We start from the raw sequence: 21,107 nt of genomic DNA, 5'->3' as shown, positions 1-21,107 counted from the left end.
CGTCTGTCCATGCTAACCCCATTTCCCTACACTTGGCCCATATCCTTCTAATCCTTTCCTATCCAGGTTTTTGTCCAAATGCCTTTTAAATATTGTTAATGTACCTGCCTCAACCACTTCCACTAGCAGCTCATTCTACATACTTAAAGAAGTTTAATTGGTTTTTAAAACGTATGCAATTCACAGAACTCACTCATTGACAAACTGAATTACTCAAACTACTGCTGTTCTCAACACCCTTTTTTCAAATTTCAGACTCCAGCTTCAATAAAAAGGATGCACTATAGCCAATAGCTGGAATTCAACATTGACAGAAATTTTTAAAATTAAGCTTACAAGTATTTTGATTAATGGAATAATTTACAGCCCAACAGCTTGCTGTCTCTTGATGCACACAATAAAGGAAGGAAAATGATTTGGAAAATGTTCAACGCATACAACAAAACTCAGTGCTGGTACAATCACGAGCCAAAGTATAAACTTCTAAAAGTCTCACACTATGTATTTGCAACAAAGACAGCAGCTGCATAACTGGAATGTGTGCTCCTCCCAACTGTTGTGCACCCAACTTAATTTGTCCTCATCACTGGTGTTAATACAATCATGTGCACTCTGTATTCACGTACAGAAATCTCACCATCTCAGGTGTTATAACTATGCTTTTAATAACCAATTCACTGACCAAATAAATATTGCAAAACAAATAACCAGGGTGGTAGTAGAAGGTAGATAAGTAAAGGCAAATAAATCTGAATTCAAAGTTAAGGTATACAGCAGTCACAATTTAGGTAAATCAAGATAAAGTTGACATAATCTTACCAGATCTCATTAGAGAGAGAGATGACTGGTAGTAGCTTTGTCTGTGAATCTCCATGCCTCATGCAATGGGAGACGTTGAGGTGAATCCTTCATGGTAAACTTAGCTAGTTTGGGAATTGAATCCATGCTGTTGGCATCACACTGCATTGCATACCAGCCAACTGAGCTAAATTCATTTATCAATTAATCTCAATTCGTATTTCATAATAAAGAATAATCCGGGAACGTGTCATCTCAGTATTTATTAAGATTTCAAATTAAGTTTGAAAGTGAAGTCTGAAATTAGGAGCTTACATTTGAACAAAACCAATTCTGGAGGTATGAGGCAGGAGTTAGAATCACAGAATCCCTACAGTGTGCAAACAGGCCATTTGGCCCAACAAGTCCACACCGACCCTCCGAAGTGTTTCCCACCCAGACCCATTCCACTATCCTATTACTCTACATTTCACTGACTAATGCACCTAGCCTACACATCCCTGAACATTATGGGCAATTTAGCATGGCCAATTCATCTAATCTGCACATCTTTGGACTGTGGGAGGAAACCAGAGCACCTGGAGGAAACCCATGCAGACATGAGGAGAATGTGCAAATTCCACACAGACAGTCGCCCGAGGCTGGAATTGAACCTGGATGCCTGGCGCTGTGAGGCTACAGTGTTAACCACTGAGCCAACGTGCCACCCAACCAGAGATCCCCCAAACCTCTTTCACTTTAAGGTTTATCCGTTGAGTTGGGCGAGGTAGATTCAGACATTAGGTTGAAAAAGGTATAGTGCTCGATAAGCAGACATTTATATTTTAATTCAGAAGGTTTTTACAAATATACATTGCCTTGAAGGAAAAAAAACTCAATTTGAAAAGTTGTACAGCCCTGAATTCTGTAGAAGTCAGGCATAGCAATAGACTTAAAAAGGGACATGCAATATTGCCACAAATAATAGAATTGAGAGGATTTTAAAAATCAAAAGATGAACAAAAATTGAATAAAACCAATAAGAATGAGTGTAAATGAGCAACATAAAGAGTGCCAAGATCTTATACACAAATGTAAAAAGGAAGAAATTAGCTAAAGTAAACATGGGCTCCTTAAAGACAGAGGCAAGAGGCAATATAACAGTTATTGATGAATAGAGTAGAAGCTGACGTCAAAATTCAAAAAGGACTATACATAAAATAATCAATTGGAAAAGAACAAACATAAGGCAATTTCACAACAACAAAGTGCAACTACTGGAGTGCTGCAAGGATCAGCACTTAGATCTCAGCCACATATAATTTCTTTCAATGCAGCCAAGTGTAATGATTCTCATTTTACTGAGGATACAAAGCTAAATGGGAAAAGTGAGCCATGACAAGAACACAAGAGGATGCAAAGGGATAGAGCCTGGTTACATGAGTGAATAAGGTGGCAGCAGTGGAGCATAACGTGGGCTGAAATATGAAATTATTCTCTTTGGAGGAATGAAAGAAAAAACAAAATACTACTTAAAAAGTAGACCACTAAAGGTTGATACGTAGAGGGGTTTGGGACTCCTTGTACATTTCATTAAGTTTCAGCATTAATTAATGTACAATTTAGTTGAAATTAAGACTGAGAGTACCTTGATGCAATTTTACTGAGTTTCAGTGAAACCACAATGGATTACTTAGCATAGTTTTAGTCTCCTTACCAAAGGATCTATTTGCCTTTGAAAGGAAATTATCACTATATTGATTCTTGAGATGGAGGAGGCGTCTCATGAAGAGACATTGACAAGGATTCTCTATGTAAAGGGCTGTGGATGGTCATTTGAAAATTCTATTCAAAACGAAGATTGAAATATTTTTGGTGAGAATAAAAGATCCTGGGGTTAGGGTGGGAAAATAAGTTTACATAGACTTAACTAAATGGGGAAAATAATCTCAAATGATCCACCCTATTGTTTGTGGTTCTTACATCAAAGCTTTTAACCACCTATGCGATATCTCCTAACTTAGCTTTGTTAATTTTAGCCCTATTATGTTTTTTTTTTCTGGAATGCCTTGTTGCAATATACTACATTGAAGTTGCTATGGCTGTGCATGTTGTGGTCGACTCCAATTCCTTGTCTGAACTCAGGAGCAGATGTTAAACAAAATGTAAGCACAGAGTTTGATATCTGATAGTATACAGACTTCCCTACTTACACTGCGGAGAATTTCACAGTAACTGCAGCGTACACAAATTTTGAAATAAGTTGGGAAAACTGTCACATATCCAGAAATGACTCCAACCTTTTGAAACACCGAGCTAGCCCACAATTAGAAGAGGTTACCAATTTTTACCAATTATTCCTATTTCCTTATGCTGACAAATATTCACCAAGCAATGATGCAGCTTTGCTATCACACTGTAAAAGGAACTGCAGTTTTGAAATTTGGACAAAATTTTCTCAAGATTGAAAACTAAAACTTTTTTCCCATAGGAATGCCTGTTTCAAATTGGAAAGTCATTAGTTAGGGCAAATGGTTTTACTGAATTCCACAGGATTGCAAAAATGCCTTTCTAAATAATTCTTTCCCCCACTATTGTGGTTAGTGAGTAACAATTTGAGAATGCAACAGGAGGCAATGAAATACGGAATTAATGGCCTTAACTTTGCCTCTGCATGACAAGTAGGAATGGTTGCGTATTGCTGCAAATGTTTGATAAAAGTTTTTTTTGTTAGGTTAACAACTCTTTGGGAACAACTGACAACTTTTTACATAATTTCCACTTTAGGCATGTAAAAATTGTGTGGGTGTAAAGTGGAGAAGAAAAACAGATATATAAGCTATTGAATGCAGCAAAGGAAATGTAAAGGATGTTGATGGACTCATGCAAATTGTATTAATAGCAGAATTTCTAATTCAGTGTCTTTACAAAGTTAGAAGAAAGATTGTCACATATTAATTAACAGCATAGTTCAACACTTAATCCTACATTCACTACTACTCACTGAACAACTGATGGGAGAATGAAGGGGCACTGGAGGAGGTAAACGCATTTTGATTTCTGCAATAGCATAGTATTTTAAGATAATTCACACTCTTCGCTCAAATGTTTTAAAAACTACCACAGATTTTTAATTATGCAAGTCAACTGTACTTAGCAGATACATTGTGAATGTGGTTTATTCATGAGCTGAAGGGAAAGAATTGAGAAACTAAGGGTCTACAGTACATAGAGTATAATTAGTTCATGAGCACATTGAGTTCTAGAAATTGAGTCACATGTATGTTATCAATATTATGTTGAACTAAAACAACAGAACTTACATTATTTATTATTTTGCATTATTGAAAAGTAAGTAAAAAAGTAAATAAATACTCAGAGTAGTAAGGGTATGGAATGCTTTATCTGCAACGGTAGTAGATTCGCCAACTTTAAGTACATTTAAGTCGTCATTGGACAAGCATATGGACGCACATGGAATAGTGTAGGTTAGATGGGCTTCAGATTGGTATGACAGGTCGGCGCAACATCGAGGGCCGAAGGGCGTGTACTGCGCTGTAATGTTCTATGTTATGTAAATCTTAGGAAATAGGACAGCTCAAAGGGTGGAAACATTTGGAATGCATAGCTAATATGGGGGAAATCCAAGCTGAAAGTGGAGTTCAAGATGAAAAGCCAAGTAAACCAAATTACTTTAGGGGACAAGCTCAATGGCCTGAATAACCCTTTCTCACATCCTTTTCACCAAGCACATTTATTGACAAGAAATCTTTCACATTAAACTGACCAAGTATTTGGTTACTAGATTAACATGCATGATTAGTAACATCTGAAATTGCACCATTCTGCTGAACAAAAAAAAAAGAAAATCGAAATTTTGATACAAACCGGCAAAGTAGGATGCACTAACTTCAAAATTTTACTGATTCAATTTGTAACAAGTAGCTTCTTTTCTTACATTGTCTTAGCATTTAATATTCTGAAGCTTGAAATTTGCATGCCTATGCATTCAGAGTAATAGTCATTGTCAGAGTCATACAGCATGGCAAAATGACCCTTCAGTCGATCCCGGCCATAATCCCAAAGTAAACAAGTCCGAGTTGCCCACGCTTGGCCCATATCCTTCCAAATATTTTTATTCATGGACTTATCCAAATGTCTTTTAAAAAATGTAATTGTACCTGCACCCACCACTTCCTCTGGAAGTTCAATCCACACATAAAAAAACACGAAACGTGAAAAAAAGCTACCCATATGTCTTTTTTAAATCTTTCTCCTGTCACCTTAAAATTATGCCCCCAAACTTCTTGGTTACTTCCTCAAAAAAAACTGAAGTTTATGAAACATCTTTTTCCTCACACAAAAACATGCTGACTATCCCCAAACATGTCCTGCCTCTCCAAATGCACATAAACCCTATATTTCAGAATCACCTCCAACAACGTAACAGCCACCAAGTCAGACACTCTTGTCTATAGTTACCAGGCTTCTCCTTACATCCCTTCTGAAACAAAGGCAGACTGTTAGCCACTCTCCAGTCATCTGACACCTCACCCATAGTTCCAGATGAAACAAATATTTCTACAAGGGGGCCCCACAATTTCCTCCCTAACTTCCCACAACATCCTGGGATTCACTAGATCAAGTCCCAGAGATTTATCCACATTTATATTTTCTAAAACCTGCAGCACTTCCTCTTTTGTAATATGAACTGTTTGCAAAGCATCAATACTTGAGTTCTATAGTCTGTTTCTTTCTCTACAGTAAAAACTGACATGAAATATTTAATATCACTCCCATCTCCTGAGGTTCAACAAAAGACGACACCTTTGATCTTTAAAGGACCCTTTTTCTTTTTCTCTCTCTCTCTCTCTCTAGTTGCCCTGTTGCTCTTAAGATGAAGGAAAATCCAAAGAGATTCTGCAAATATATTATCTGCAAAGGTTTTCTCAAATCCCCTCTTTACCTTCCTGTTCTCTCTCTCAAAAATGTCATTACATGCTTTATTTGAACTCAGTTGTCTGTATCTAATATGATTCTTTTTATTTCTAACTAAAACCTTAATATCTTCATTCATCCATTGTTCCCTGTTCCTACTGGCCTTACCTTCACTCTCACAGGAATATAATGACTCTGAGGAGAAAGTGAGGGCTGCAGATGCTGGAGATCAGAGCTGAAAATGTGTTGCTGGAAAAGCGCAGCAGGTCAGGCAGCATCCAAGGAACAGGAGAATCGATGTTTCGGGCATAAGCCCTTCTTCAGGAATGAGGAAAGTGACGTTTCGGGCATAAGCCCGAATGACTCTGAACTCATTTTCACACTTTTGAAAGCTTCCCACCTACCAGACGTTCCTTTACCAACAAAGAATCTACTCCAATGAACTTTTGAAAGCTCTTGCTTCATACCCTTAAAATTTGCCTAACTCCAATTAAAAACTAGCTTTTATGGAAGGCTTATTCTTTTCCATAACTATTTTAAAAAGAGAGTTATGATCACTAGACCCAAAGTGCTCCCCCAATATCACTTCAGTCACTTGCACTGCCTTATTAGCCAGGAGGTGGTCAAGATTTGCTCCTTCTCTAGCAGGAACATTTATATATTGAAGAAAATTTTCTTAACACATTTAACAATTCCTTCACTATCCAAACTTTGAACTTATGATAGTTCAAGTCAATGTTTAGAAAATTAAAATCACCTAATATTACAACCTTATTATTGTTACATCAGAGATCTCTCCACATATTTGTTCCTCAATTTCCTTCTGACTATTGGGGGTGCATATAGGACAATCCCAAAGTGATAATTCCTTTATTTCTAATTTCAACTTTTTTTTACTGGAGGATTTTTCAGAAATATCTTCCCCAGTTACAACAGCAAAGTTGTACTTAGTGAAAAACACCATGCCCCCTCCATTTTTGGATTAGAATGGTGCTGGAAAAGCACAGCAGTTCAGGCAGCATCCGAGGAGCAGTAAAATCGACGTTTTGGGCAAAAGCCCTTGAGGGATTCCTGATGAAGGGCTTTTGCCCGAAACGTCAATTTTACTGCTCCTCGGATGCTGCCTGAACTGCTGTGCTTCTCCAGCACCACTCTAATCTAGACTCTGGTTTCCAGCATCTGCAGTCACTGTTTATACCCCTCCATTTTTGCCTCCTTATCTATCCGATAGCATCTGAAACCCGGAACGCTGAGCTGTCCATCCCTCAGCTAGGTTTCTGTAATAGCTACGTTGTCCCAAACCCATTTTCTCAAACATGCCGAGTTCATCAGCATGATCTGCAAGACTCCTTGCATTGAAACAAATGCAGTTTAATTCTTCAGCGTTGCTTTGTTCTCTGACTTGTTCTTGTTGGTCTTTTCAGATGCAGAACCATCCTGTCTATTTACTCTGTTACTTAATCAGGTGGTGCAACTTTAAAGGTACAGCAAAAGAAAGAATAAAAGTTATTAAAAATGTTCTTAATGATTTACAATTAATAACCAAAATTTAGTCAGACCCTCTTCACCCAAGAAAGAAACCAAAGATCAGCCAACGTTCATAAACTGAGAATGGTCAGAGTCAGATGTACAGCATGAAACAGAGCCTTCGGTCCAACACGTCCATGTTGATCAAATTTCCTAAATTAATCTAGTCCCTTTTGCCAGCATATGGACAATATCCCTCTAAACCGTTCCTATTCATATTTCCACCCAGACGCTTTTTAAATTTTGTAATTGGACCAGCCTCCACTACTTCCCCTTGCAGCTTATTCCATAAACGCACCACCCTTTGCATGAAAACCTTGCCCCTTAGATCCCTTCTAAATCTTTCCCTTTTCACCTTAGATCTATGCCCTCTAGTTCTGGACTCCCCCCACTCCAGAGAAAAGACCTTGCCTATTTACCCTATCCATAAATAGAGAAAATAGCCCCAGCCTATCCAGCCTCTCCCTATAGCTCAAACCCTCCAACCCTTCAGATACCCTTGTCATGTGAATCAAATCTCAATCAGATCACATTTGGAGAATTACATACATCTCTGGTTGTCATATTTTGAAAAGAATTCAAAGACACCAAGGCAAAAACGATTTGCATGATACTACTGAAAATGCGAGGTTAATCCCATAAGCAAACAATGGACAGGTAGGCATTTTTCTTTGTGGATAAAGACTAACATGAGACCAAAAAGAGGTCTTTAAGATTATAAGAGGTTGTGATTAGAACAAACATGGAATGTTTTCACTGGTAGAGAAGAACAAAACTAAAGGGCATTAGCATAAGATAGTTATTAATAATAACAATTAGAGAATTTAGGAAGGATAGAAAGGGGGTGTGATAGAAGATGGGGGGAGTGGCGTTTTTGACATGGGATAGTATTACTACTGTACTTAGGGAGGATATTCCTGGGAATATATGCAGGGAAGATTTTGGGTGAAACTGAGAAATAAGAAAGGGATGATCACCTTATTGGGGTCGCATTATAGACCCCCTAATGGTTGGTGGAAAATTGAGAAACAAAATTTGTAAGGAGATTTCAGTTATCTGAAAGGACAAGATGGTTATGGTAGGGGATTTTAATTTTGCGAATAGACTGGGATTGTTATAGTGTTAGGAGTTTAGATATGAAGGGCATGGATAGGATAAATAGACAAGGTCTTTTCCCTGGGTTGGGGGAATCCAGAACTAGAGGGCATAGGCTTCGGGTGAGAGGGGAAAGATATAAGAGAGACCTACAGGGCAACTTTTTCATGCAGAGAGTGGCATGGAACGAGCTGCCAGACAAGTTGGACCAAAGGGTCTGTTTCCGTGCTGTACATCTCTATGACTAGATGAAGAGGAATTTGTTAAGTGTGTACAAGATAATTTTCTGATTCAATATGTGGATGTACCTGTGAAAATGTGCAAAGCTTGACCTACTCTTGGGAAATAAGGCAGGGCAGGTGACTTGAGGTGTCAGTGGGGAAGCACTTTGGGGCCAGTGACCATAATTCTAGGGTGAAAGGAAAGTCTGGTAGGTATAGGGAATGCTGGACGACTAAATAAATTGAGGGCTTGGTTAAGAAAAAGAAGGAAGCATATGTCAGGTATAGGCAGGATAGATTGAGTGAACCCTTAGAAGAGTATAAAGGCAGTAGGAGTATACTTGAGAGAAATCAGGAGGACAAAAAAGGGGACATGAGATGGATTTGGCAAATAGGGTTAAGGGATTCTATAAATACATTAAGGACAAAAGGGTAACTTGGGACAGAATAGGACCGCTCAACGAACAGCAAGACAGTGTGTGTGGAACCGCAGGAGATAGGCAAGATACTAAAGGAGTATTTTGCATCAGTGTTTACTGTGGAGAGGACATGGAAGATATAAAATATGGGAAAAACAGACGGTGACATGTCCATATTACAGGCGTGGTGGTGCTGGATGTCTTGAAACGCATACAAGTGGATAAATCCCCAGAGGTGTACCCTAGAACTCTGTGGGAAGTTAGGGAAACGATTGCTGGGCCCCTTGCTGCGACATTTGGATTATTGATAGTGACAGGTGAGGTGCTGGAAGACTGGAGGGTGGCTAACATGGTGCCACGATTTAAGAAAGATGGTAAAGAAAAGCCAGGAAACTATAGGCCAGTCAAGCCTGACATCGGTGGTGGGTATATTGTTGGAGCGAATCCTGAGGGACAGGATATACATGTATTTGGAAAGGTAAGGACTGATTAGCGATAGTCAAAATGGCTTTGTGTGGGGGCAATCAGGTTTCACGAACTTGTTTGAGTTTTATGAAGTAACAAAGAGGATTGATAAGGTCGGAGCGGTAGACGTGATCTATATGGACTTCAGTAAGGTGTTCGAAAAGATTCCTCATGGGAGGCTAGTTAGCAAAGTTAGATCGCATAGAATACAGGGAGAACTAGCCATTTGAATACAGAACTGGCTCAAAGGTAGACGACAAAGTGGCGGTGCAAGGTTGCTTTTCAGACTGGAGGCCTGTGACCAATGATATGCCACAATGATCGGTGCTGAGTCCACTACGCTTCTTCAATTATATAAATGATCTGGATGTGAACATAAGTATACTTACTAAGTTTGTAGATAGCACCAAATTTGGAGGTGCAATGGACAGTGAAGAAGGTTACCTCTGATTAAAACAGCATCTTTATCAGATGAGCCAAAGGGCTGAGGAGTGGCAGATGAGAGTTTAATTGAGATAAATTCGAGGTGTTACATTTTGAAAATGCAAGTCAAAGTAGGACAGATACACTCAATGGTAAAGTCCTAGGGAGTGTTGCTGAACAAAGAGACCTTTGAGTGCAGCTTCATAGTTCCTTGAAAGTGGCATCACAGATAGATAGAATAGTGAAGGAGGCATTTGGCATACTTTCCTTTATTGGTCAGAGCACAGTGTAGGAGTTGGGAGGTCATGTTGCAGCTGTACAGGACACTGGGGAGGCAACTTTTGGAATATTCCATGCAATTCTGGTCTCCTTCCTTCAAAATGATTTTGCGAAACTTGAAAGGGTTCAGAAAGAATTTACAAAGATGGTGCCAGGTTTGGAGGATTTGAGTTATAGGGAGAGGCTGAATTGTTTTCCCTGGAGTATCAGAGGCTAAGGGGTGACCTTATAGAGGTTTACAAAATCATGAGGGGCATGGATAGGATAAATAGACAAAGGTCTTTTCCCTGGGGTGGGGGAAGTCTAGGACCTGGACAGCATAGGTTCAGGGCGAGAGGGGAAAGATATAACAGGAACCTAAAGAGGCAACTTTTTCATGCAGAGTGTCGTGCATGTATGGAATGAGCTACCAGACGAAATGGAGGCAGCTGGTCCAATTACAGCAGTTATAAAGCATGTGGATGAGTATATGAATAGGAAGGGTTTAGAGGGAAATGGACCAAGTGCTGGCAAATGGACTTAGATTAGATTATGATATCTGAATGCCATGAACGAGTTGGACCAAAGGGTCTGTTTCTGTGCTGTACATTTCTATGAATCTATGACCAGAGGTAGACAGTGTGGAACTGATTTCCATAGGGAATGTCTGAGACCAGTAAATGCATTTGCGTGAAAGGGGAGAAAGATGGCAGTGGGTTCAATAGAGTGTGAATCTTTGCATGGGTTGAATTGTCTGATTCTGATCTGCATATTCTATACAATTACATCTTTATGAAGGACAAACAGCCCTTCAAATTTAATTTTAAAAAGAGCACTGGACCTAGAGAAACTGAGTCTGGAGAATTGACAAAAAAAAGAGAGATGGCAAATGAATTGAACACATATTTTGTATCCATTTTTACTGTTGAAAATATAAGTAATAAGCCTGAAGCAGTTTAAAAAAAAACAGGAAATCTCTGAAAAATTACCATCACTAGAGTATGTAATAGAGTAGATTGTCAGCACTGCAGCTGACGAATGCCCAGATCCTAACGAATTTAATCCTGGGATCTTAAAAAGAGTGGAAGCTAAAAGTTAATGCATTGGTTTAATTTTCCAAAACTCCTACATTTAGCGAAGTGCCCTTTAAATCGAATGATAACAAATGTAATTATGCAGAAAGAAGAGACAGAAAGCAGGAAAGAACACGGCATTTAGTTTAATATAAGTCATAGGGAATATGTTTTTAGCTAATGTAAAAGGTTTGTTAGGACATTTGGATAAGTTCAAAGTAATCAGATCGATCAACATGGTTTTGTAAAAGGAAAATTTTGTCTCACCAATTTATTGGAGGTTTTTTGAGGAAGTACCTCAAAAGGTAGAGTAACTGGGAATGTACTGCATTTATATTTCCAGAACGCTTTTGATAAAATGCCACAAAGATCATTGAACATAAATGCCTATGGTTCAGAGGAAATGTATTAGAATCATAGAATGTTACAGTACAAGAGGCCATTCAACCCATCATATCTGTACTGGCTCCTAAAAGAGCTACCCAGCTCGTCCCAATCCCTCGAAATTCATCACTCGATGAGGTCACCTTTTTAATCCTCTCTGCTCCAATGAGAATCAGCCCCATTTCTCTAATCTTTCTTTGTATCCAAAACCCCTCATTCCTAATATCATTCAAATAAATCTCCTTTACGCACTCTCCAGGGCTTTAAAATCCTTCTTTAAATAAGGCACCAGAACTAAACACAATACTCCAAATGTGGTCTGATTAATGATTTGTAGAGGTGTAACGTCACTTCCTTGCTTTTATGTATAAACCAAACTATCCTATAAACCTGAACATGCTTCACTTGCTGGGCCACCTTCAGAGTGTTATGTAAATAAACCCCAAGGTCCCTTGGCTCTTGTACTCCCCTCAAAGATGTACCATTGAGTCTATATTGTCTCTCCATGTATTGACATGAAGATTGATAGGTTAACAGGAAGTGGAGATAGACATAAATGGGTCTTTTGCTGATTGGCACATACTTAGTACATCTTCCCAAAGGGATCAGTGATGGTACTCAACTGTTTACAACTTATACGAATGACTGTTTCAAAAACAGACTGTAAAGCTGTCAAATTTGCAGAAGATACAAAAAGTAGTAAATTATAGGAAGGATGTTATTTCATTGCAGGCAGTTCAGAGAAGGTTCACTCGGGACAATCGTTAGTACGGAGGCATTGTCTTACGAACGAAGACAGGTTGCGATTCTACTCATTGGAATTTAGAAGAATGAGAGATCATCTCACTGAAATTCAGGATTCTTAAGGGGCTTGACAGGGTAAATGCTGAGGTTGATTTCCCCACATGGGACAATCTAGGACCAGAGTGCACAGTCTCAAAAAAAAAGAGGTGCCGATTTAAGGCTAAGAAAAGTAGGAACTTATTTTCTCAGAGAACTGTATCTCTTTGGAACACCTCATCTGAGTGTTTCAGGGACAGACTTCTTCTGCATATTTAAGGCTGAGATAGATTAATTCATGAAGTAGGGAAATCAAGAGTTATAGGGAAAAGATAGAAAAGTGAACATGAGGAATGAGTGAACATAATTCAATAGGATTGTGGCATTCAGCCACAATCCTATTGAATTATGGATCAGATTCGAGGGGCTGAATGCTTATTCCAGTTCCTACTTATGGAGTCATACTGCAGGGAAACAGACTCCTTGGGTCAACCAGTCCCAAACTAAACTAGTGCCATCTGCCTGCAATTGGCCTATATCCCTCCAAATCATTCCTATTCATGAGTTTATCCAAATGTCATTTAAATGTTAAGTGTACCTACATCCAGCCCTTTCTCTGGAAGTTCATTCCATATGAACCATAATGTTAAAAAATGTTGCCCCCATTAATATCCTTTTTAAATGTTTCGCGCCTCACCTTAAAAATATGCCCCTTAGTTTTGAACACCTGCCCCCCACCCTAGGGAAAAGACCCTTGTCATTTACCTTATCTATGCCCCTCATGATTGAAACAAAACTCTAAGTTAACCCCTCACCCTCCTATGCTTCAGCAGAAAAGAAATTCCAGCCTATCCGGCCTCTCCTTATAATTCAAACCCTCCATTCCTAGCAACATCCTGGTAAATCTTTACTGAAACCTCTCCACTTTAACAATGTCCTTCCTATAACAGGGCAACCAGAATTGGACACACTATTCCAGAAAAGGCCTCATGAATGTCCTGTACAACCTCAACAAGACCTCTTAACTTCTATACTCAAAGGTCTGAGCAATGAAGGCAAGCATGCTTAAACCCTTCATAACCACTCTGACACAAAGTTCAAAGAATTATGTACCTGAACCCCTAGGTCTCTCTGTTATACAACAGTACCCAAGGCCCTACTATTAACTGTACAAGCGCTGTTCTTGCTTGTACTACCAAAATGCAATATCTCACATTTATCCAAATTAAACTCATCTGCCACTCAGACCATTGATCCAATTGATCAAGATCTCTTTGTAATCTTAGCTAACCACCTTCACTGTCCACTGTACCACCAATTTTGGCATCATTTGAAAATTTACTAACCATGCCATCTATATTCTCATCCAAATCATTTATATAAATGACAAACAAAAGTGGAACCAGTATCGATCCCTGTGGAACACTGCTGGTCACAGGCCTCCAGTCTGAAAAATAACCCTTTACCATCATCCGGTCTCCTACTATAAAGCCAATTTTGTATCTAATTGGCAGGCTTACCCTAAACCCCATGTGATCTAAATTTACTAATTAGTCTACCATGCAGAAACTTGTCAAAGGCTTTACTAAAGTCCAAATATTTACAGCTTTGCCTTCAATCTTTTTGATTAATTCATTAAAAAATTCAATGAAGTTTGACAGACATGATTTTCCTCGCACAAAATCAATCATTCTGACTATCCCCAATTAATCCTTACCTCTCCAGATGCATGTTAATCCTACCTTTAAGAATCACCTCCAATAACATACCCACCACTGATGTCAGACCCACAGGTCTACAGTTTCCAGGCTTCTCCTTACAACCTTTTTTAAACAATTGCACATTAGCCACTCTCCAATCCTTCAGTACTTCGCTTGTGTTTAAAATGATACAAATATTTAAGCTAGGAGCCTCCCAATTTCCTCCTTAACTTCCCATAATGTCCTGGGATACACCTGATCAGGTACTGGAGATTTATCCACCTTTATGTTTTCTAAGACCTCCTTTCAAAACATCAACATTTATTCTCCTGAGTTTTAAGGCAAGTTGTGAAGAGGACTTAAGGAGGCTTCAAAGAGATACAGACAGTTTAAATGATTGGGCAAGTAACCTACAAACGGAGTATAATGTGGAAATATGCCAAACTGCCCATTTGGTAGGAAGAATTTTAAAAAACCACACCATGTAAATGGTGAGAGACTGCAGTCCAATTTGGGTGACCGAGTGAACGATTGCAAAACACAAGTATGAAGGTACAACAATTAGAAAAGCTAATAGAATATAATCATTTATTGCAAGGTGAATTGAATACAAAAGCAGAGGGTTATGCTTTTCAGTTATACAAGACACTGGTAAGACCCCACATATGGAGTACAGTCAGCTCCCTCAGAATTTTGTACACTTCAATAAGATAATTTCTTCTTCCTCCAAACTCCAATGGGTAAGATAAAACCTGTTCAAGGTTTCTTCATAAAATAAGCTAACTGTGATAGGTAGGGTCAAGTAAACCTTCTCCGACATGCTTCCAACCTCAACTTTACCCTTTCTTAAATAAGGTGACCAAGACTGTATACAATCCTCCAGGTATGGACTTACCAATGCTCTGTACAGTGGCAATAAAAAAAATTTCCCTACCCTTATATTCCATTCCTCTTGTAATGAATGACAACATTCCATTATCGGTAAACAGGTCTTACAAGTAAGAATTGTAGTGAAAGGCCTCATGTGACTAGGTGTACACACGAGAAAGAAATAAAGATTAAAAGTAATACAAAGTTTATTTCAGTTACTAGCTTCCCAAAACGCAAAAGGTGAACTACCAAAGTGACTACGCCTATATTTTTGAGTTGCTATTTTAGCTCCACCTCATTTTACAGTTTAAAACTTTAACATTGTTAAACACTGCCAAGTAAAGAGTGTGGCTTCAAAGAGTGTTTCCACACTGCAAGTAATCTAACCTAAAAAAAAAGCAAGCAAGCACTACTTTTAGAAGTTATCAAATTTACTGATAAGCAAGCATCCATGAGTCTTATGCTGCCCCATTTCACATTGTGTTTTTTTTTAAATCTGTGATTTATCAGAAGACTTTTAGATTTCCTCCTTTTTAAGTTCTTGACCATTCCCTACTCCTTCATCAATAAAGTAGTAAAGCCAGTGAAATTAAGTAAGAGTGAAAGTGACTAAACTCAGTTTTAACAATAAGATCTCAAGTGGAGTTTAGGTGGACACATCTAGTAAAACACGACACTAGATTGCTTGTTCACAGCAAAAACTGTTTTTATTGGTTTATACTGGCATCAGCAGGAAGCCACTCAGCTCAAACTTGTTCCACCATTCAATATGAATTTAGCTGATCTATGGCCTAACCCCATAAACCTGCCTTTGGATTATATCCCTTAACTTTGCTTAACAAAAGATTTAAACTAACAACTGTCCTAGCACCTATTACTGTTCGTGAAACAGGAACAAACCTCTACCATCCTGTCTGTAGAGAAGTCCTTCTTAACTTCTCTCCTGAATGGTCTGGGCCTAATTTTTAGAAAATGTTCTAGTTCTTGAATCTTCAACCACTGGAAATAGTTTATTTGTCAAACTTGTGTTTTCCTGTTAATATCTTGAAGACTTTGATCAGATGACCCTTTAACCTTCCAAATTCTAGAGAAAACAGCTGTAATTTGTATAGGGTCTCCTCATAACGTAATTCCTGAAGTCCAGGCATCACTCGTGCAAAACTATATTGTAACTCCACTACCTCCGCCTCCCACCCCCTCAGGCCAACACATCCTGGTTGAAGTGCATTACGCAGATATACTCAGAATACTCTAAGTAGGATCTAACCAGGGTTTCATATAACTACAGCAAAATGTCTGAATTGTTGTACTCCAATTCTCTAAAGGCCAGCATTTCATCAGTTTTCTTAATTATTTTCTGTATCTGTTTGTGACATTTTAAAGATTACACAATTGACCTGATCCCCACCTCATTGTCCTTTGGTGGTCTTTGTATCTTTCCCATTCAGCAGGATCTGTGCTGTTTTCTGTATTTTTCTAAGCCCTTTCTTTTAGTTTTATGCTGTTTCTTAACTAGTTAGTTGTCCCTGGTGGATTTTCTTTTTAACTGTAAAGTGCAGCATTCCCCTCACAGGGGCATCACATGCAGTATAATAAGATTGCTAAAATTGCAATTAAACAACTTTCTTACATGGAAATTTTAGATTAGCTGGGAAGATACCACATCCTCATTTAACCAAGACAGTTAAGGTTTATTAAAATAATCAGTTAGTCAACAAAACATTCAATCATCTAGAAAGTAAACTTCCAATGGCATAGTTATTATATAATGGAAGATGGATATTAATAGACATTATAAAACCCAGAATTTGGAAATTATTGAAGCAGGCCAAAGGGTCTGTTTCCTCACTGTAGGGAATCTAATCTAACCAGCAATATTGGCATTCAAAATCAGCAATGACAAACCATGTCTCCACACAATAACTCTCAGCAAAGGAATTTTCAAACCGATCACAACTACCCTCATCCAAATAATTCATTATGTTTAAGAATCTTTTAAAGTAACAATGAACAATTTTCCCTATTGAACAGGATGCGCCTTCTCACATTAAAACATACCATACAAATGGAAATTGTCATTTTGTCATCTAAAGAAGTGATAACTGGATAATTATTCATGGAACACATGTTCTACTGCTCCTCTTTAAAATTGGTAGTTGTATTACACTCTTTCGACAACTCACGTGGCTACTCCAATCATAACCAACAAAGTTGCTGAGTTCTTGTTTCTGTCCACTATTAGAGGACTCTGATCACACACTTAACTGCAGTACCCATTCTTCAGATCTGACAGTTCACTTCTTCTGGTTTCCATGTTTGCATAAAAAGAAAAGTGATGATTGATGAAAATTCCTCAATCCTGCAGTAGATCTTGGGAAAATAGATCAGGACAGGTTCATTTACTGTAACTGCATTTATAAAATAGTTTGGAGCTACCATTTTCAAATCACAAGTTATACGTAGAAGAAGGAAAAAGATGTAAATACGCAAGTACACTGCACATGATCTGCTTAAAAGGACAATGTCAAATAGCTTAAGCCAAACAATATTTTCAAAAATGTGACCTTTAAAAGACTTGCCAGATGGTGCTGACTTTAGAAAATAAGATGGAACAGTGTTGCAGCAGATTTCTAGTAGCATTTGAAGTGTATGCACTATTCTGTGCCCCACTAAAAGCATTACCAGGCAGTGAAAAAAGCAACATTTGCAGAGGCACACTCAGTTATTTCTTATGGTGTAGCTTTGAGGCTGAACAAAGCAAGAGAAGGAAGCTACAATGTAAGAATTAGTAATGCAGCTTTTCAACGGCCACCTCAAATGACAGATTAGCTAATGTGAAAATAACACTCATTAAGAATGTTTCTCGCCAATCTTTTTTTTTTAAATTACAAATTTATCACTTCCTACTGCACAAATCAATGCTAACAGAGACTACAGCACAGAGCAGCAACATCATTGCTCCATCACACAACAAGTACAATCATCACAGTCCGGAAGACCACACAGCTGCTCTCTCAGAGTGTGAAGTCTGGCAGTAGTTTAACAGGACAGGTCATTTTCAATGAGGGGAGAGGCTGAGGAGGAGGGGCCTTAATGGTGACCTCAGCCAGCAACGGAAACCAGCCATCCAGCCAATTGAGCTGTAGCAAGTAAACAATACCTATTACAATCAGCAGGTATTGAATGTCTCCCTAGACTGTGTAATAAAATGTATTTTTTTTTAATGATTTCCCCTTCAAAGTTCAACATTAATATTAAAGTTCTTACTTGAGATGCGTATGACACTTTTCAACAGATTGCCAGCAATAACAATTCAGTGAACCATTAAAAAATAATACATATTTCTGCTAAATGTTTCAACTGAACTACAAACCTTTAAATGGGCTCTTAAGGGAGAAACCTTTCCCTAAAAGAGAAAAAAAATTCTAGCATGCTCACACACCTTCTTGGCAACTGAACAAATGGAAATGAAAGCTGCACCTCTTAACCTTTACAAAGTGATCCATCATTAAACTGGAGGGGGTGATGTTATGCTAATGTTACTAGGCTAGTAACCAAGAACCTCAGGCTAATGTTCCTAATATGGCATATGGTGAAATATAATTTAAAAAAAATACGGTTTTAAAAAGCTAGCCTAATGGTGACCATGTAGCCACTGTCAATTGTCATCAAAACACATTTGATTTGCTAATGCTCTTTTACCCAGTCTGGCCTACACATGACTGCAGATCCAATATAGTTGACTCTTAACTACTGCCTGGGCGATTAGAATTGAGCAATAAACACTGGCTTAACCTGCAAAGTATATAATCCTAGAATGAATTTTAAAAACTTGTAACACTGATTTTATAAAGTGTGTCCCAATATCAAAACCTCAAACTTGTAACCTCTAGAGAGGTAGAGAACTGGTGCGTGTTTTCTCCTCTTTGCTCCCATCCAGTTGGAAGTAACTTTGCTTGAAAGTCTGACTAGACAAGACAAAAGTTTCGAGTAACTTCTGATAATATTTTGAGAGTCCTTGCTGTAATGCCAGTGCCCTGGCGAAATTTGAAATGACTGCATGTGTGGGTCCTACTGCACTTATTCTTGCAGCTAAGTGGTTGACGAGAAACCAGAACAGTGCAAAGCAAACACATGCATACTATTGCCTGTATGCATTTTCACGTACAGTCATACCTATCGTAGAGGTTCTTTGCATCCCGAGACTTGTCTACAGGGAAAGCTCGGTAGAAAGCAGCAGATGGATTCCTGTATGTTTCAAGAATCAAAGATGGAAACAAAAGAACAGTAAATAAAACAAAAGTAATCAGAATATAGATCAGATAAATTTTACCCAGAATTAAACTGAATAGCATATTTGACAGAGTAGAAAGTATTACTAGGATATGACAGAACAAATGATTGGGAGAGGAGGGTGGGAGCAGTGAGAAGTCATTATTAAATTCTAGATCAGACCGTTACCCAAATGTTAAGCTATTTTAGTAATAGGTTACCAGAACATTATGCCAAACAGCATTTCAACAGTAATTCATGTCACAAATGTCTGTAGCAATTGCTTTCACATGCATTTGAGAAAAATTCTTAATTCATTGCATCAAACATTTGCGTACAACTAAGAAAAGCAGTGTTGGTGCCCCTGCCTCTGGACCAAGAGGCCCATGTTAAGTCCTGTCTGCTCCAGAGGTGTGTAATAATATCTCTTAACAGGTCAATTAGAAAACATCTATAAACAACCAGTTGCTGTTCTATTGTATTACTTGAGAGAACAACAGATGCAACCTTTTAGCGAGTGTTGGAGCCAAATCTGAAGATTTGTGACTGGCATGATTCAAAGTCATCTTTTAACATAACATATCTTGGCACATCCTACCCATGTGTTACAGGACATAAGTGAATCATCCTTTACAACTGGACACCTCACAGTCTTCTACATTTCACAATGGTCTCCAAACTAAAAAAAATGGAAGCATAAAAAAAAAGGACTGGCATAAATGAAATCATACACAATTGCAACCTTCCTTACATACACAACCAGAATTATGGAAAACAACCAAGTTCATTTCAAGACAACTTATGCCATAGAATTTTCTAAAGCAGCAATCAATGGTAATGTTACAGCCCAGAATTAAATAAATTAGTCTTGCAGAAGGGATTTACCTCAACAGTTAAGCCCTGTCCCCACCAATAAGGAAATGGTGACCTACACGCATCAAAAAAACTGAGCTAAAGGTTTGAAAACGGGAAGTTATTGTTGTCATTAGGTCACTTTGGCTCCACATGAAGCTACAGGACTTCTGCTTTTGGGAAATAGATCATGCTTCAAATTTTCTTTGTCCTTGCTTAATGAAAATGTAATAGCTGTAGCATAATTTTAACATTATTAGTTTGCTTCATGTGATCCATATAATGCTATGACCCCCAATAACAAAGCTGTGTCGAAGAAGTCTCAAACATCCAGTTTAGCATCTGACAAGTTGTGTGTCTGGGGATTCTATACATGGAGACCAGATATTATCTCAATCTAGTGCCAAAATCTTAGAACAGTATCAAGCATTATGGTAAATTTTATCAATAAATAATGATTATGTTGCAAGATGATTTTTGGTATTATACCAGTTACCTGCAGTTATCTACACTCAGCTACCATTACTTAGTTCCTATAACTTTCAAAACTTAATATTTGCTTATCAAATCAAAATTTAAATCTAAAATTGTAAAGAAAAGGCCAACCAAAGTATTGCTCACATGAACCAAATAGGATCCCAATCTTATTGTACATGAAAATTTCCATCGACTGACTTAAGAAATTTCCCGTCAGAAAGGAAAGGCTGTCCATTCAAGCTATCTCAACTTAACAAATGCATTGATCATTTTAGGACAACTTCAGTATCTTTTAGACTTGATTAAACAAACCTTGCTCCACTAACGAACTTCATTTTTAATCAGCATAACAATATCATTACCATATACAATGTCACTAAGTAATAAAGGGATGGTAAATCATTGGGATGATTTTTGAAATCATCTTTTTTTAATAAAACACCAGATTTCAGTAATGTATTAGATGTACATGCATAGCCAGAGTTCTTGATTCCACCCCTTCAACAGCCAAGCCATTTACTACCTGAAAGTCACAAATATTCGCCTGTTGCAGATTAGGGTAAGCAATTACTGAAT

At 38.1% G+C, this 21,107-nt stretch overlaps 1 protein-coding gene across 2 annotated transcripts in view; it reads right to left on the bottom strand.

The window, feature by feature from the left end:
- tsc22d2 (TSC22 domain family 2) overlaps positions 1-21,107 on the bottom strand; it is an 88,747-nt gene that overhangs the window by 29,931 nt on the left and 37,709 nt on the right. The window contains exon 2 of one of the 2 annotated variants that reach the window (XM_043702756.2): positions 19,107-19,178. The exons of the other annotated variant lie outside the window; for it this stretch is intronic. Coding sequence (XP_043558691.2) covers positions 19,107-19,178 — 72 coding nt within the window. The remainder of the gene's footprint in view (positions 1-19,106; positions 19,179-21,107) is intronic. 2 annotated transcript variants of the gene reach the window in all.

This window comes from Chiloscyllium plagiosum, unplaced genomic scaffold, assembly GCF_037043375.1.
Source record: "Chiloscyllium plagiosum isolate Xiang-an unplaced genomic scaffold, Cpla_swu_hap1 HiC_scaffold_13, whole genome shotgun sequence".
In the NCBI taxonomy this organism is placed as follows: domain Eukaryota; kingdom Metazoa; phylum Chordata; class Chondrichthyes; order Orectolobiformes; family Hemiscylliidae; genus Chiloscyllium; species Chiloscyllium plagiosum.
This window is presented reverse-complemented; position numbering and strand designations above follow the sequence as displayed.